This window comes from Apium graveolens, chromosome 9 (assembly GCF_009905375.1).
Source record: "Apium graveolens cultivar Ventura chromosome 9, ASM990537v1, whole genome shotgun sequence".
Lineage (NCBI taxonomy): Eukaryota > Viridiplantae > Streptophyta > Magnoliopsida > Apiales > Apiaceae > Apium > Apium graveolens.
Window position 1 is genome coordinate 21,486,659 of NC_133655.1, and position 17,574 is coordinate 21,504,232.

Below are 17,574 nucleotides of genomic sequence, written 5' to 3' on the forward strand. Positions count from 1 at the left end.
ATTTGAATTCTCTCAAAATCCTTAAGAGCTTGTCTTCCTCACTACCTGAAAAGTCAGCTGAAATAATAACAGGTAACGTAGATGAATCACCTAAAAAGGCATACCTCAAGTGTTCAGGTAATGGTTTGAGCTCTAAGGTAGGCGCTTCCTCTATTGATGGTTTGAGCTTCCCTTCAGCGTTCTTGAGGTCAGAAGTACCAAGAGATTCAAATGGTATATCTAGCTTTCGCTTCCAGGGAGAAGCGTTCAGATATTGTAATTGCTCGTTGCTATCTTCATCATCACTGTCAAATTCCCCCACTAAGGCCTTTTCCAATGCATCAGACATTAGCATGTGATCGAGTTCCAAAGTAACCGCAGAATCAATCACATCCACTTTTAAGCACTCCTCATCTTCTGTAGGGAATTTCATTGCCTTAAATACGTTGAAGGTCACATCCTGATCTTGAACCCGCATAGTAAGTTCTCCTTTTTGCACATCTATCAAGGTACGGCCAGTTGCCAAGAAAGGCCTCCCCAAGATTATGGAAATCTTTTTATCTTCCTCAAAATCCAGAATAACAAAATCAGCAGGAAAGAAGAGCTTATCCACCTTGACGAGCACATCCTCAACTATGCCCCTTGGGTAAGTAATGGAACGGTCCGCCAATTGTAGCGACATGTATGTGGGTTTTGGATCAGGTAGGTCCAGCTTTTTAAAGATCGACAACGGCATCAGATTAATGCTTGCTCCCAAATCACAAAGGCACTTGTCAAAAGTTAGATTGCCAATGGTGCAAGGAATGGTGAAGCTTCCTGGATCTTTCAGTTTTGGTGGTAACTTTTGTTGCAGAATCGCGCTGCATTCTTCCGTGAGAGCAACGGTTTCAAGGTCATCCAGTTTCACCTTCCTTGAAAGAATAGTCTTCATAAACTTCGCATAACTAGGCATTTGTTCCAGAGCCTCAGCGAAAGGTATATTGATGTGAAGTTTCTTGAACACCTCCAGAAACTTCCCGAACTGTTTATCCAGCTTTTGTTGCTGCAATCTCTTAGGAAAAGGTGGTGGAGGATAAAGCTGTTTCTCCCCTGTATTAGCCTCAGGCAGAGTGTGTTCAACAGTATTCTTCCTTGGTTCCGCCGCTTTCTCCCTTTGCTTAGATTCTTCATCTCGAACTTCAGCTTCGACTTCTTTTGCCTTTTCAGCTTCAGCTACTTTTCCAGACCTTAAGGTAATAGCCTTGACTTGCTCTTTAGCTTCCTTCCTGCCTGGTACTTCCGTGTCACTGGGAAGAGTGCCAGGTTGATGATTGAGCACTGCATGGGCTAATTGACCGATTTGATTTTCCAAGGTCTTGATAGAAACCGCCTGACTCTTGCACAACAGCTTAAGTTCCTCAAAATCAGCACTAGTAGGTGCAGCTGCACTTCCCTGTTGAGGATATGATTGTCTTGTAGCATACTGCTGTGGTTGCTGGAATCCAGGTGGGTTAAACTGTTTACTCACTCCTTGCTGATATGGTGGCTGAATAGCATTCTGATTATTTCCCCAGCTGAAATTTGGATGATTTCTGTTGTTAGGATGATAGGTTGCTGGCACAGGCTGCTGTTATCGCTGATAATTATTCACATACTGAACAGATTCATTGACAAGAGAACACTGATCCGTAGCATGAGAACCTGCACAAAGCTCACAAACCATAGCTATTTGATTAACTCCATACGTAGCCAAAGAATCAACCTTCATTGATAACGCTTGGAGCTGGGCTGCAATAGCGGTGGCTGCATCAACTTCCAGAATACCTGCTACCTTGCCAGATGTCATCCTCTGAGTTGAGTTTTGATGCTCATTTGCAGCCATCGTCTCAATAAGATTGTACGCCTCAGTATAGCTTTTAGCCCATAAGGCGCCTCCAGCTGCTGCATCGAGCATGGGCCGAGATTGAGCCCCCAAACCATTATAAAAACCAGTGATTACCATCCAATCCGGCATTCCATGATGTGGACATTTTCTCAACATTTCCTTATAGCGTTCCCAAGCCTCGCACATAGATTCTGTAGGTTGCTGCGCAAACTGAGTGAGAGCACTCCTCATAGCAGCAGTCTTTGCCATTGGATAAAACTTCACCAGAAACTTTTGCGCAAGATCTTGCCACGTAGTGATTGACCCAGCTGGTTCAGAATGTAACCAGTCTTTAGCCTTATCCCTCAGTGAGAATGGGAAAAGCGTCAACTTGATAGCCTCATCAGTCACGCCATTATACTTAAAAGTGCTGCAGATCTCGACAAAATTCCTTATGTGCATGTTGGGGTCTTCAGTTGCCGCTCCTCCAAAAGAAACAGAATTCTGCACCATCTGAATAGTGCCCGGCTTGATTTCAAAGGTGTTAGCTTGAATAGCCGGATGAAGGATGCTTGACTGAATGTCATCAATTTTAGGCCGAGAAAAATCCATAAGAGCTGGATCAGCTTGAACAATATGATCTCCCATGTTTACTGGTTCTTTCTGCTCAGTTCCTGAATCCGAATCCTCAAAATCTAACTTCTCTGGTGTATCAAGAACTTCGTCTTTCTCCTCAGCTGTATCTAAGGTCCTCTTACGAGCACGAGAACGAGTTTGCATAAACGCACTAAAGTACCTGAAACACAACCGAAAAGAGTAATTAACTACTACGTCCTAATCACTGAGTCCTAATGACCAATGATGGTAAGTACATAAACTAAACAACTACGCCGAGTCCCCAGCAGCGGCGCCAAAAACTTGTTAGGGCGAAATCACGCACTAATATTCACGCAAGTATACGCGTTCGCAAGTAATATAGAATACTTTCTAGTTCGTTCCCTCAGAGACTCAGACTAAGTTATTGTCTAATTTAACTCACTCACCAATGTATGATTACTTCTCAATGTTAAGATAATAACACTTAAAATTGTTGATTAAATATTAACTATAATTAACTACTTAATTAACCACTTAACTAACACTGTAATTTATCAATAATAAAACACTCATGAGATCACAACTTCATTATTACTTCCTTCTATAGCCATAGTTATTACCTTTAGCATGTGACAGTGATGATATTAATCGAATAACACAAAACTGATAAAAGCCAACTTTCATTGTACTAATACCATTCTACCAAACATCCACAATTAAGATAGAAATTGAATAGTCATCAATTATGTTGAGTTCCTATATGTCTACAGAAATTGACAACACAACGATTTAAGCACAAGTTATTCCTTTTGATTACATAGGGCAAATAAAACTGTTAGAGTTACCCACTAATCATGCACAACGTACATGAACCTATGCTAGCATGGCAAGTTCTAAATCTCAAGATCCATTGTCGTTTCACAAGAGATTAACACCCTATCTTATATGTTCGCGACGCACATAAGACGAATACGCACAACCAATACTAGATATCATGCAATCATCACACACTAAAGTATTAAACAATTAACTAAAGAATTTCATAATAAATCCGTTGCAACCCCACGATCACGATTAGCCCATAATAGAACTTATCGCCATCATGGGTTCATATGAAATCATGATAAACGAACACAAGAAAATAACAACTAAACTAATTATATTAAAACAGAGTACGTCACAAGAGTAAATAAGTCAAAGCAAGAAAACTAGCATCCAACGTTACAACGAAACAAGAATCACAAGAATATATGCTTCCTCTTCGTTGCTGTGTGCTAAATCGGTCTTCTTCCTTATCTCCTTCGCTTCTTGCAAAACACAATCTAAAACATAATCCCCTCTTAATACTCTGTGAAAAACGTCTCAAATCTACTTATATAATAGTCCCATAAAACTCAGATTACATAGAAGTTGGAAGCCAAACAGAAGTAGAAGTCTAAAACAATATATTATTTTCCCCGACCCTGCGCGGCCGCTCAGCATTTCTGCGCGGGCGTGCAAGGCTGCTGCGCGGCCGCTCAGCATTTCTGCGCGGGCGCGCAGGACCCTACTGGAAAATTTCCAGGTTTGCTCCGTTTCTTCGCCGTAATCTGCCCGTTCTTTTCCTCTCGCAATGGTGAACACATGCCAAGGCTTATTCTTGATGATTCCTCCTCCGAAATGCAACTAATACCCTGAAATGCATAAACACTAGAAAAACGTATCAAATACACAAAATACTTGATTTCAAGACACCAATTTAAGCCATTTTAAGACGTTCTAAGTGGTATAAAATGCCACTTATCAAACATACAATCAGGTTTCGTATAAAACATATGTTTATATATTTATATATATTCACTTGACGTCTCGATAATTATTGGATACGCTCTCGTATTCCGAAATTTGATTTTTCAGAAATCGGGCAGCACTTCCTTTGTTTATCGGACTACCCCATCGAAGCAATTCGACGTCAAATCTCAATCACAACTATCGCAACAATAATCCAATCACAATCCAATTCCACAAATCCCAACCTCCGATTCAAACCAATCAATTACTATTATTACTCGTATTTTATACTTTTATTCGAAGTTTTTATAATTTATTCGTAGGACTCGGAATTAATTCATCGCGGTCCACCGTCGGCTCGACGAGGCTCATCGACGGCGGTAAAATGTGCGGGTTCCCGATTAAATTCGGGTTTCCAACGCGAATTCCACTAATTAGAAAAAATATTTTCCCCGCACGAAAAATAATTTATTTCACGGACATTAATCATTTATTTTCCTGCGAAATAATAAAATTCGAATTAGGATTATTCCGAACCACAGCAACATAGCAAACAATTCAATCACGGGAATTCACACGCGTATCCACGCGCCACTATCCGCCCACGCACCTAAACAAAACACAAACATATACACACGAATTCACACACAACAACGGATACATATACATACAGGGAAAAGAAGAAAAGAACAACAGGAAGCTAGACCCGGTGATAACAACCGGAAACAAATCGGAAAAATAGGGAACCAAGGCGGCGATTTTTCTTTTACCGGAATAAACAGGCGCAACAGGGGCGAGACAAATAACAGAAGGCGGAAAGAAAAGAAAGGAACAGGAAGCAGAGGGACAAACTCGGAAAATGGATAAAAACAGAATGACAGGGTGAGAATAAAGAAAGAGGAAAAGATTAGAAAATGTGAGATTGTAAGATGAGTGTCCCCGCAAGTGTTTGTGTGTTTTGCTTTATTATATTTTTTTCCACCAGCCAACAACACGTGTTACCCCAAGTTACAGAAATGTGCCACGAAGCAATTATCTTAATATTATCCCATGAGTGGCCCGGTTTCACCCCGCTGTTCGCGTTTAATCGAACGACTTACGGGTAAATATTAATCCAAAAATTACCAAATTAGTTTTAAAATATCATAAATACTTTAAAGTTATTAAAAATAAATTTTTCAGAATTTTTAGAGCATTTTCGAAACGTCACTCGTACCCGCATTTCACAATTAACGAACCGAGCTGCACTTAAAACAAATTCAGAAAATCATGAAAATAGTTTTAAAATGTTATAAATATCCCGAAGTTAATAAAAACGTAAATTTCATAATTTTAAATCAATTTCTAAAATGTAATTTATACCCGCTATTATAAACTAAACGAATCAAAGCATGGGTAAAATTAATCCCAAAAATTCCCAAAATAATTTTAAAATTCTCGGAATATTCAAAACTTAAATAAATATGAGTTTCATAATTTTTAAAGAATTCTGGAATTAAACACGAATTTTACAAATAAATGAAATTAGAAAATCATACAAAGTTAAATAACTGATGAAATATTGATTTCAAAATTTTATAAAATCCCAAAAGTAATTATTGTAATTATAAAACCGTAAAAACAATTTTAGAGATATTCCAAATATTTATGCAAATAAATTTGCATTAAATCCGCCTTTAAAAGTGAAAACAATTCAATACACTCAATAATTAATTACGCGAACAACCGGACACACCATAAATCACACATAGCTATTAATAAAACAACACATAGCTGATAGAAGCTATACACATATTTTATTTACTTAATTATTTAATAATTACACTTTTAAATTATATAAAAGTATACGAGTCATTACACGCCCTGAGAATCACCAGTTGGAGGAATGGATTGGAGAGGAACTGAGGGATCAACCTCAGGCGCGCCCTCGTCCACTTCAAGACCTAGTTCGATCCTCTTCTCATGGATCTTCTTACCAAACTCCCTCTTGAATTCTGCCATTTCAGCTACGGCTTCTTCACCAAACTTCTCGAAGGTGTACTCAGGATCATTCGTCACGAACCCAATCCTGTAGAAATGAAAACCATTGGTGAAAACATCATCTGTTATGATCCTTCTCTCCTCTATCCAACCATTCTTTTCCTGGTCTTCGAGGTACTCAATCCTCGCTTTTGCCTCAACCAATTCTATGTGGAGAGATTCAGCTTTCTTGTTGGTTATTTCAAGCTGAGAAGTTGAGTTTGCCACCTCACCCTTGAGGAAGGAGATTTCAGAATCCTTGGCTTTGAGGTATTTAGCATGGAGAGAGTCTTTGTCTTTCAGAGTATTTTGTAATATGTTGTTATCATCCTGTAACATTTCCAGACGCATCCTCTCCTCTAAAATTCTGTCCACATCTTGACTAGAGTGGGCCATGAGCTGGAAGAAGGCTTTCACTAAAGCTCTAATAGACTCTTCCAAACTCATTGTCTGCCACTTCCCAACCTCTTCATCAGATACATAGAGGGCCCCTACGGGGCCAAGGGTGTTAAGTGCAGAGGGGTGAGAAAGGGCGCCTTGTGTCTGAGGCTTCTTGGACGCGCCCTGTTGCTCAGTTAAGTCTACTATGTTTCTTTTTACAGGGGAAGACTGAGGAACAAGAGTGTAGGAATTGGAGTCTGGTTTTTGGATGCATCTTTCTTTGGAGGCTTAGACTTGGGCTTTTCGTTAGGGCGCGCCCCAAAAGATTCGGAAATCCTGGGAGGAGCCATTTTTGCGTAAAACATGAAATCAATGTTAGTAAACGTAGCAAAAAGGCGCGCCTATGAGATAAGACGCCCCCAAGAAATATTAAAATTGCTACTAAAAGCATGATACATGTGTTCATGATATGCATAGGGAAAATTAGTAGGTAGAAATGTAAGCAAGTACGAAGCATTTTAGGTATAATATGATGTGTGTAAATAAAAGAAAATAAAGGTGACAGTAAGATAAAAATATCTATATGACCCACCCTTAATAATGAAGGCGCGCCTTCATATAACGCTATCACTATTCAAAACTGGGGGAGGTTCATTTTGGGTGACACTGTCTTCATGATCTTCTTCATCTTCTTCCTCGTCACTTTCGACTTCTATAAAACGAGTAAGGGGAATGCCTTTCCCAAACTCTATATATCTACGTTTGGTCTCAACACGGTCAGATAGAATAACAACTCACATTAAGTTGGACTCAGTGACAAGTATCTTTAAATTCCACCTCTCTGCAGCAATTTTGAGAATGGCCTCCGCCCTCTTCTTGGGCGCTCCCTCAAGATCCCGCACGATGGGCTTGTCATATATATATATATATATATATATGATATACTATGAGAATAAAAGAATAAAAATGAAATAAAAAATGAGTAGGGCGCGCCCTTACTTGGATCTGTATTGAATTGAATCCTGACTCTGGGAACATCATACAAGTAGAAGAAGTTCTCCTTCCATCTTTTCACGTGGCTAACTTTCCCTGATGAGAAGCCTTTATTGTTGTGTTGTTTGTCCACGACCAAGTAGAGTAGTAGTAGCCATGGTTAGACTTCCTAAGGCTGAAGAAGTGACTAACTTCTTCCATAGTAGGTGCAGGGAATCCTAAATCCATATAGATGATATATAAAGCTAAGATGAGCTTATAACTGTTGGGCGATAGTTGGAGAGGAGCTAGGTCATACAATTCAATCACATCCTTCAGGTAGGGATGGAGAGGCGCGCCCACACCTAAGGAAACCAGCTTTGGGCTTGTAACCATCCTGGGAATTCTTAAATTTCTACCATAGTTAAAAAGGTGGGGGCGCATCATGCTTAGAGGGCGCGCCCATATCCCCTCCATATCGTAATACTCCATCATCCATTCTAATTGCTCATCTGAACAATTAAAGGAAAGCCCCACGTAAAATAACTTCCCTTGCTCTTTTCTGAAACATTTCTTTACGGCCTCTGTGCAGACCTCATACTTGCTCCATTCTAAGTTTAACTCACTATCAGAAACATCCCAATGTACAAAAGGAATGGGGGAAGGCTCGGGAGAATCAAAAAACTGGTAGGTATCTTCATCAAAGAAGTTTGCTTCCTCCTTAGCTCTGGGGACATGTCTTCAGACGCGCCCTCTGATTGTTGGGAAGTGGGCGCGCCCTGTGATTTTTGTGGAGAAAGACTTGGAGAAATAGCCCTGTAAGAGACCTTAGATGGCCCTGCCCCAACGTTTACTCCAATTTCAATGCCTCTATACCTATCGATATTTAGTTCCTTGAGCCAATCATCTAAGTCCGTGTTCATAGGGGTTGGTGACCTTTCCTTGCGAACTAATTTATGTTTTCCTTTTCGTTAAGCCTAAGGGAGATCAATTAAAGAGTCGTTGGGCGATTCCGCCATGAGATTACTTTCTTTGGATTCTCTGATAAGTCGCGCCTCTTGTCTTAAAAATTAAGGAGTCCTGTGAGCGTCTGGATGGTTTGGGCTGAAAGAGATAGGAGGGGGAGAATAGATTCTTAGCTTGGTGCAAAAGTCCTTGAATGGATGAAAGGGGGATGACGCGCATTCATCTTCCATATGTCAAGAAAAGCTAAAAATATTGAGGGTGCGTCCAATTTAGAAAGAAAAAGAAGAGAGTGGGAATAGTAAATAGCAAAAGGCATGCATTGGGAAGATGGCGCACCCTATTCAAAAATTATAAAGTAGGGCTAATAAGTATATATTCTATCAATTTATGTGGCGCTCCCTGCGCTAGGAAGACGCGTCCTGAGAGGATTGTGTCTATTATAGTACAGAAAAAGAGTTACTTAAAAAGAAAGGTGCGTCTTGTAAATTAATAAGGCGCGTCTTAAGTCATGATTCGTACTTAAAATCTAACATCCTTACTGAAGGCGCGCCCTAAGCTGTTGGCGAGCCCTAAAATAGAAATATCGTGATATACGCACTCTGAACCCAAAAATTGAGCATAAAAATATATATAACATTTGAGATTCCCAAAATCATAAATTTGAAATACAAAACCCTATCATTACGGATTAAAACCACTAAAATCTGAATACATACGATATATACACACATATATACATAAAAAAATATACATATTCAAGAATGGAAGATCAAAAGTTTATATGTCATGTACAGTGATTTAGTTGACGAAATTCAGAAATATAAAAAGCTTTATGTACCTTTTTGATCGGAGAAGAAGATTGACATGAGAAAATTAAAGAAATGGTGAAGAAAGAGACCGGTTCTGAACAAGTATATCTTTCACTAGTGTGGTATTTTTAAGAAGAAAGATAAAGTAAGAAAGGGAGAATGAAGTAAAAAGAAAAAAGAATGATTGTGACTTGTATTTATAGCTTAAAAAGACAAATGTCAATCATGACAGTCACGATTCCCAAAAGATGAGGGGAACCGTTTTTGAACCGTTTAAAATTCCAGGACGCGCCCTCTTGAAGGCGCTCCATTTCCGACTATAGCGATTTGAAATTTTGAATAGAGAAATCTTGGAAAGTCAAAGAGGGACGCCATATTGAAGGTGCGCCCTGTAAAAATGTATTGATGAATAAGTTTGTACAAATTTTGATAAAGATAGATAACTAATCCCATTTTCAATGACATATGGAATTTGAGGGGTAGTTGTTATGCCCAGAAATTAGTACAAATATTATTTAGGTAGAAATCAGAAAGAGCAGTCAAAAGTAAGATATGAATGCCTGGAATCAAGGAAAATATGAAAGAAATTTCCTTCTTGAAACGGAAAAAAGGCACGCCCTGATTTGTAAGGGAAGGCGCGTCCTATGAATATAAAGGAATAACTGAATATCTGCATGTAGTGGATGAGGGCGTGCCCTCATTCTTTGAGGAAGGCGCGCCTTGTTATTAAGAAAAGGGTGATGAATTCCCTGTTAGCTCCCTACTTATGGAAAATCTTAGGGCGCGCCCTAGGTAAGGAAGATGTCTTGGAAGGAACTTTAACATGAATACTTGGAAGAGCTCTTTGGAAGATTCAAAGAAGATGGAGATTATTATTACTAATCTATTTGATGCAGGTACTCTATTGAAGAACTCCTTCCTGTAATGCAACCACAGGAAGGCGGTGTCCGTGGTCAGAGACCTCCAGGGGTATGCCTGGACGGAAGACCTCCTCCTGTAGTCAATGAGTGTTCTCATTGGGGATGTGGGGAAAACTTTGGTGTGTGCTTTGGGGGCTCTGTTTCTGTAGCCAACGGGTGTCCTTGTTAGGAGACTTCGGAGTATCATGCGCTTTGCACCCAAAAGTTAGGGATCGCTTGTCCTGAAATCTGGTAGGGGCTCTTTATCCGGGGGACAAGGATGTGTCTAATATTTGGGGTGAATCGCGGCTATACTTGCGTCCACGGACTAGAGAAATAGCTGGTAGCGGAGGGTTATCCTTGGCCAGGGAGATGCCTTATCCGTGAAGTTTCAAAGCCACGGACGAGACTTGGGCCTTTGTGGTTGGGCCTCATCGGCGGACATTCCTAAAGCTAGTACAAGACGGTTTCCAGAAGGTTTCCTACTGGGCCTCAGGACAAGAGATCTAAGCCCATTAGGTTTATTGTTCCCCAAGAACTACATTGTCTTAATTCCCTAGGGATACGTAGGAAAATTGTAAGGGGTCAGAAGCGAGAGCGCAAAGGAGCCACCACTAACCCTAAGCAATCTCAACCACCAATAATCACCACCACCAAACACTGTTCATACTTTCTGACGAACACTGTTCATAGAATTCGACGATTACTGTTCACGTTTTTCCGACGAAAAACCGCCGTCATAGATCTTGATTACGATTGCGAACCTCAAATTTGTTGCTCCCAAATTCCTTCGTCAACACAAACAAAAAGTGTTATTTAAAGATATTTTGGATCTATTTGGGGAGAGGAATAGAGGGTATTCCCTTTTTAAACGAAGCACGATTTCAGTGATCTTTCTCATCATTTCATGATATCTTTTTAGAGTAAAGCTAGGTATTCAAGATTTATTTCTCAATTTTTTTACCAAATTATGTATTATAGACGTGGAAGATTTTAATTTAAGAACGCATCTGTATGCACGCATGGTCCAAATTTTTTTTTCTTACATAAAAGTACTTGCATTAAAATTAAAGCTCGTAAAGAGTAAAATTACAGTGGATAAAGTCTGAAGCAGTAGAGTACCAAGACCTGACAAAGAATTTGTTGCATTTGCTAACAAGTGGGCAACGCGGTTCGCAGACCTAAACACAAACACTAATAACATTTCATCAAAGTGTTTAATTAATTCCTGACAATCCGCCGCAATGAAATCAAAATTTGATCGTTCCCTTCTCCTTTCACTGCAACTACCAACAATTTAGAATCCGTATCAAAAATATATTTTTCGATTCTCTACGTATGCGCCCAACTGATAGCTTCCTTTAAGTTTAGACTCGTGGTCCAGATTATTATTTGAAAACTTACAATTTAAAGATTTGATAGCATTTGAAAAAAAAATTGAGAAATATATTTGAAATCTCTAGTATTTTTCATCTTTTTACAGGTACCCAAAATTACGTAAAAAAATTAATTTTAAATGATGCAGAATAGATGGTGTGTTATTTTGAGTTATTTTAATTAATGAGATTAAAGTAAATACATGGAGGGCTTATCTTATTAATTGTATAATAAATAATGAAAATATCTTGTATATTAATTTGGGATCTAATTGTAGTTATCTAGCGTTTCTCTTTTATATTATACATATTTTATTTTAAATGTTGTCGTCAGATCTTTAATCCCCGGTCCCTGAGACAATCCTCAATCCATAATATCAAAATAATGTAATTTTATAGTATTTTAGTATCAAAAATACATTATTCATAAAATTAACTCCAACCAATTTACACTATATTTTATACTAAGGGGGTGTATTAAACTAAAATTTTAATGCATGATATATAATTACTGAATTTTAATGGATTATATCTGATTTTGATTTTAAGCGGATTCTAGACAAAATGTCGTAGAATTGATGAAGAGTATTTAAGATTTAAACGTAATCATTCATAATCTCATGAATCATGGTCGGATATCAAAAATAATAAAATACATTGAATAATCCCACAAAATCCATCATTTTATGAAGTTCAAAAAAATACGTCAGACATGTAAATACCATCAGATTTTAATGGATTTTAAATAATTTCAGTTTAATACCATCAGATTTTTAAGCATAATTTAAAATTCTGATTGAATACCACCAGATTTTGTTGCATAATTTAAAATCATAATTGAATATCATAAAATTTTGATACATTTTTAAAAATCTCAGTTGAATACACCTTTATTTAATGAATGAAAAAAAATATTTAAAATTTCAGTTCAATACACCCTCTAAATATTTAAATAAAAATATGATATTTTTACTTTTTCAGAGGTAAATAGCTTATTTGACCATGATAAGATAGAAAGGAGATTAGATAAGAATACAATTGTTTTCTGTTAATAAAGACAAGAGTATAGAAAAAATTATGAATTATATCAAATATGTTTTCAAACACCAAATTCAGGATTACATTATTCATTTGGTACTATTTATTTGGTGTGATTTTAATATTATTATAGTATTAAGTTTGAGTTAATTTTATATCAAAACTTCCACTAAAATAATATTATAAGAGTTGCTCATGTCGAACCCTGACTTCTAACTTACGGGCTCTAGTGGTTACCTTTACGGAGGCCCAATCCACATTTTAAGTACTAAAAAAGATTTCAAAGTACGACAAACGTCATGGGATACGTATTGGTCTCCGAGCTAACTAGAAGAAGAATCTAGAACAACTCCATCCTTTCAAACTTAATCTCCTACCAAAAAAAAGGAGAGAATCAAAACTGATAGAAAAAAACGCGTTGGCTCTTTTTGGGATATGTAGTACTACCACTTTCTATTTTAATTAATCCAACAAGTTGGACGGCTTAGAGCATCTTCAAGGTAATATCTAAAAATGTTAACTTAAAAGTGTTAATTAAAATATGATTAGCTAAAATTTTATTAAATCGGTAAACATTTTTACTTCAGTGTTATTAGCTATAAATATTAGTTATATTCATAATATTATCTTTTTATTAATTTTAAATATATAAATAAAAAAGTTTAATTGTTTTTTTGAAAAGGAGTTTAATTAATTATATTTTATATTAGTGGAAATAAAATAACATATTTAATAAAAAGATATTTATTACAATATTATAACATTTTTAAATTTATATCAATATTTTAAAAGAAACATTATAAAATAAAAATGAGTAATTTTTATGAACATTACTTACATATAAAATAAAATATATGACTAGAACATATATTAATATATTATAATTTTTATAAATTTAGTTAACAATAAATTATTTATCACACTTAATATTACATAAAAAAAATTTATAAAAAAAATACATCTATACATCTATACATATAATAACTATGAAGATATATACATCATTTTCATATTATAATATTATATATTTAAATCTAAACATGTTATAAAAAATTATAAATAATAAAATTTAGAATAAAATTTAGGCTAGATTATGATTAATATAGGTAGGAGATGACGTGGAGTATTATAGATGATGAGTGAATAATCAACAAAAAATGTGGCGTGCTTGTTTTTAGTTATCTAAAATTATACGTAACGCGTATTCCCTTAGAGTGTTCCATTTTTTACATGTTAGGTATAATAGGGTGACACGTAAATATTATACCTAACATGTGAAGAGTGTTGGAGATGCTATTATATGGTAGTTTCGTTTAAAGTGTTACACAAACATAAAATTCACATTATTCGAATTTTGACTTTCAATAAAGTCATTATATTGACTCGGCCCAACTAAGTTTATTTAATATTTTTTTTGCAACTTTAAAAAGTTTGAAGCCTACTCAAAAAATTATATACCAAACCAAAACATATCTAGTATATCCCGTTTAACGCAGTATCTGGGGAAGGTAAAATGTACGCAGCCTTCCCCTCATTCCGAAAAATGAAGAGGCTATTTCCCGAAAGACCCCGTCTTGTGTGAGCGTGTAAAAAATATGAAAAAAGTGTAAAAAATGATGTAACATATATGCAAGAATCAATACTTATTACAAACAAACAAAAAATATAATCACTTAAATTGAAAAGAGTCGAAACAAACCTTAGCCCATGATATAATTCACACGGGACTTACCAAATTATTTGTTGATTATTGTTTGGTCGCCCGCAAGTTGCCATGCAATAAGTTTGAAAATCCATTTTGAAATGGGTAATGATGAACAAGTACGTATATGTATGTAATGATAAATACAAAAAGTAACCATTTGAAAGAAAATTGGTTCCCCTTAATCTTGATCTTGTAATAAATAGTGCATGAAAAGTTGAGGGAAAGTTGAAGATGACGATGACGGTTACGTGAATGGAGAGAGATAGTTTCCCCATATATTTGAATCTTGAATCTTCCCAAATTGTTGCATATGTTAATTGTGGCTCAACAAATTTAAACTGATCCCGATGAATAGAAAAATAACGGGGATTGGGCAATCCCGTAAATGTTAAATTATGATGTAGTATGTCAAGTGGGGTTTTGTCGGAGAGAATTTCCCTACTTCCGTGTTTCCGTGTGTCGTATGTCAAGTGTGATTTTGATGGCGTTCGACAATTCATTCAAAAAATTATATGGTTTCAAAAATTTACTGGTATTTATATTTATTTGAAAAGAAATGCTAGAGTCTCTAAATGATTTCCAAAACTGTTTTCGAATGATAACTTGTCATTATTTTAGTGATCATTTCTAAAAAATTTGTCATGATTTTTCGTATATAAATATGAGTTCACATATCTAAACACTTTTCTTATTAATTTAGAAAAAAAAACACTTTTCTTATTATTTAGAAAAGATTCTAGGAGATAAGTAGCTTTGCTCTTATTTGAATGTGTAAGTTTAATCCAATGTATACGAGGATATATGCCACTAAATTATGATTATTGTTTTAAAATTGCAAGTTTGTAACCAATGCAGTAAAACAGTCAATATGAAACTGATCAAGATATTTATCACAATAAATAATAAATAATAAGAATTTTATATAGGAATGAGAAAGAAAAAGGAAAAAGGAATAAGATAAAGGCGTGTGCGCTTTCTGGTAGCCTATATATACGACCATTTTGGTGTACATGATATAGATACAAGATAATTGAGGCATTTCTGTTACTACTGTTTAGGGTTTTTTCAAAGAAACAAAGAAATGGCAATATCAAAGGCTCAGGACTTAGTTTCATCTAATGGTGTCGTCGTCTTCAGGTCTCTCTCTCTCTCACTCCCTCCCTCCCCCCCCCCCTCTCTCTCTCTCCCCCTCCCTCTCTTCCTCTCTCCCCCCCTCTCTCCCTCTCTCCCCCCCTCTCTCTGCCCAATTCTCTACTTAAACACACATACCCATTTGTGTTGTAATAGCCTGTTTGTACATTTAGAAACTATTGTTGATTAGAGAAATGTTGATAAAATGATTTAAAAATAAAATTAACTGTTGGATCGAAAGTTATACTTGTCGAATTGTATGATTGATATGATTTATTTTAATTGATCAGCAAAACTTATTGCCCGTATTGTACCTCGGTGAAGAAGTTGTTTAATGATCTTGGAGTCACTTACAAAACCATCGAGTTGGATGTCGAAAGTGAGTCCTCTTTACTCTTTATTTTACCTTATTATATCTGTTATTTGAAGTTTAATTATGTTACATTAATATGCGTATTTTAGCTAATTAGAATCTAACATAGTAACTTGTGTTGTGTTATGTAATATCTGTTATACGTAGTTCAATTCTCAGGCTATATGCCTCAGCTATATCGAGTTTTAAAAAATGCTGTACATACAAAATTATATATTTTTGTTCTTAGTGAAATCCCCCTTGTCATTCAAATTATATGAGTTTGATGGATAGACAGCTTATAGTTATATTTATTAGAGAGGATATATTTTTCGATAAATTGTTTTGTGTGCATTTGATTTGAACGTTTGCTAGTAAGATTGTTTATACTTTATTATTAGTATCTTTAAATGACTTCGATATCTAAAATGACCTTTTGGATCTGAGTAATTTGTTTCTGATAGGTAGCGAGACTAAATTTATCTTATATCTTTTTCGTTTTTCCTGGTTCTTGGACTGTAAGTATTGTGTTCGTAAGGGTTTCTATTTCACGTGGGCATGATGACGTCTTTTTCTTTCTTCTGTTGTTTGTTTTCTTTTATTCTGAGTAGTTTGACAGCAGTTCTAATCAATTGATTATTTGGAGAAAAATTCTAGTCTATTACTTAATCTTTCAATGCTCAAAAAGTTTCAAGATATACTTGTAAACGATTCTTAAGGAGAATTTTCTAAATGCTTTGTTGATACCAAAATCCAATTACTAATATGAACTGCTCTTCTATTAAAGGTGATGGTAGTGAAATTCAATCAGCACTAGCAGAATGGACTAAACAGAGGACTGTGCCAAATGTATTCATTGGAGGGGAGCATATTGGTGGCTGTGATTGTATGTTTCAATTACCTAATACATGCCTACTATAGTATCTTACTGCTGTAATAAATTTTTTATGCTTAAAGTTTTTGGTTTTTTTTCAGCAACCTTTGCCTTGCGCAAGAGTGGGAAACTTGTTCCAATGCTGACTGAAGCTAAAGCTCTTTCTGTTTCCGCTAGTTCTTGATTCCAAGGTGCTAAGTTGTTGCTGTGAGGATACAGTACTACAAAATAAATAAAGGATGGATGTAATGTTAATTGGTTGTGTTTAGCAATGACAATGTGTATCAGTAGGGAATGCAATGCTATAAATGTGAACTTGATGTATAAATGGTGATTTGGTGAATGGTTTCAATTTTAAGTGATGTTTTCATCTTTTTGATGGCATTTTCATCTGTTACTCTTTTTTTTATAGGAATACAGTTTAAGAGTTGTGCAGGCTCTTCTAGAGCAGCACCTTACACTCTAAATTTTTGTTGATATTTGATTTTATAGATTCAATTAATTTGGCAGAACTGTCCTGAAAATTTGATTCATAGGGATGTTTTCCTATGATCTATCTCTTGAGTGGTAGTGTTTCTGGTGTCTTTCTGAAGAGCAGAAGCAGAGGCAAAGCTCTAGCGCAAGTTTGTGATAATGCTGTCAGAATTCCATGAGGAAGTTCGGTTCTATGTAGTTGAAACCTGCAAGCATAATCCCACTTTAATGGTCTGAAAGTGTAAATACTTGTGCACGGTTAGTGTGTATTTGTCGTTGGAGGAGAATACCTATCGATACGGTCAGAGTGATTTTAACATCTCACAACGTTTGAGATCGAAGTCCTTAAATCTTGTACAGGGACAAGTTTACGACCAATATATATTATG

At 36.0% G+C, this 17,574-nt stretch overlaps 1 protein-coding gene and 1 non-coding gene across 2 annotated transcripts; both read left to right on the plus strand.

Moving 5' to 3' along the window:
- The first annotated feature begins 1,970 nt into the window (after positions 1–1,970).
- Positions 1,971–2,077, plus strand: LOC141688003 (small nucleolar RNA R71). The gene has a single exon (XR_012561474.1). It is a non-coding gene; the product is annotated as a small nucleolar RNA R71 (small nucleolar RNA).
- A 13,257-nt stretch (positions 2,078–15,334) lies between these two features.
- On the plus strand, positions 15,335–17,095 carry LOC141687405 (glutaredoxin-like). The gene is made up of 4 exons (XM_074492657.1): positions 15,335–15,491; positions 15,776–15,864; positions 16,625–16,723; positions 16,813–17,095. Exons 1-4 carry the CDS (start codon positions 15,436–15,438, stop codon positions 16,893–16,895), a joined length of 327 nt encoding a protein of 108 aa, XP_074348758.1. The 5' UTR covers positions 15,335–15,435; the 3' UTR covers positions 16,896–17,095.
- The last annotated feature ends 479 nt before the right edge of the window (positions 17,096–17,574 follow it).

Bases quoted from the DNA above. Each gene is read 5' to 3' on its own strand.
- LOC141687405 (XM_074492657.1), top strand. From the start codon at position 15,436: ATGGCAATATCAAAGGCTCAGGACTTAGTTTCATCTAATGGTGTCGTC. The intron at 15,492-15,775 runs GTCTCTCTCTCT...TTAATTGATCAG, and splicing joins AATGGTGTCGTCGTCTTCAG to CAAAACTTATTGCCCGTATT. The intron at 16,724-16,812 runs GTATGTTTCAAT...GTTTTTTTTCAG, and splicing joins GCATATTGGTGGCTGTGATT to CAACCTTTGCCTTGCGCAAG.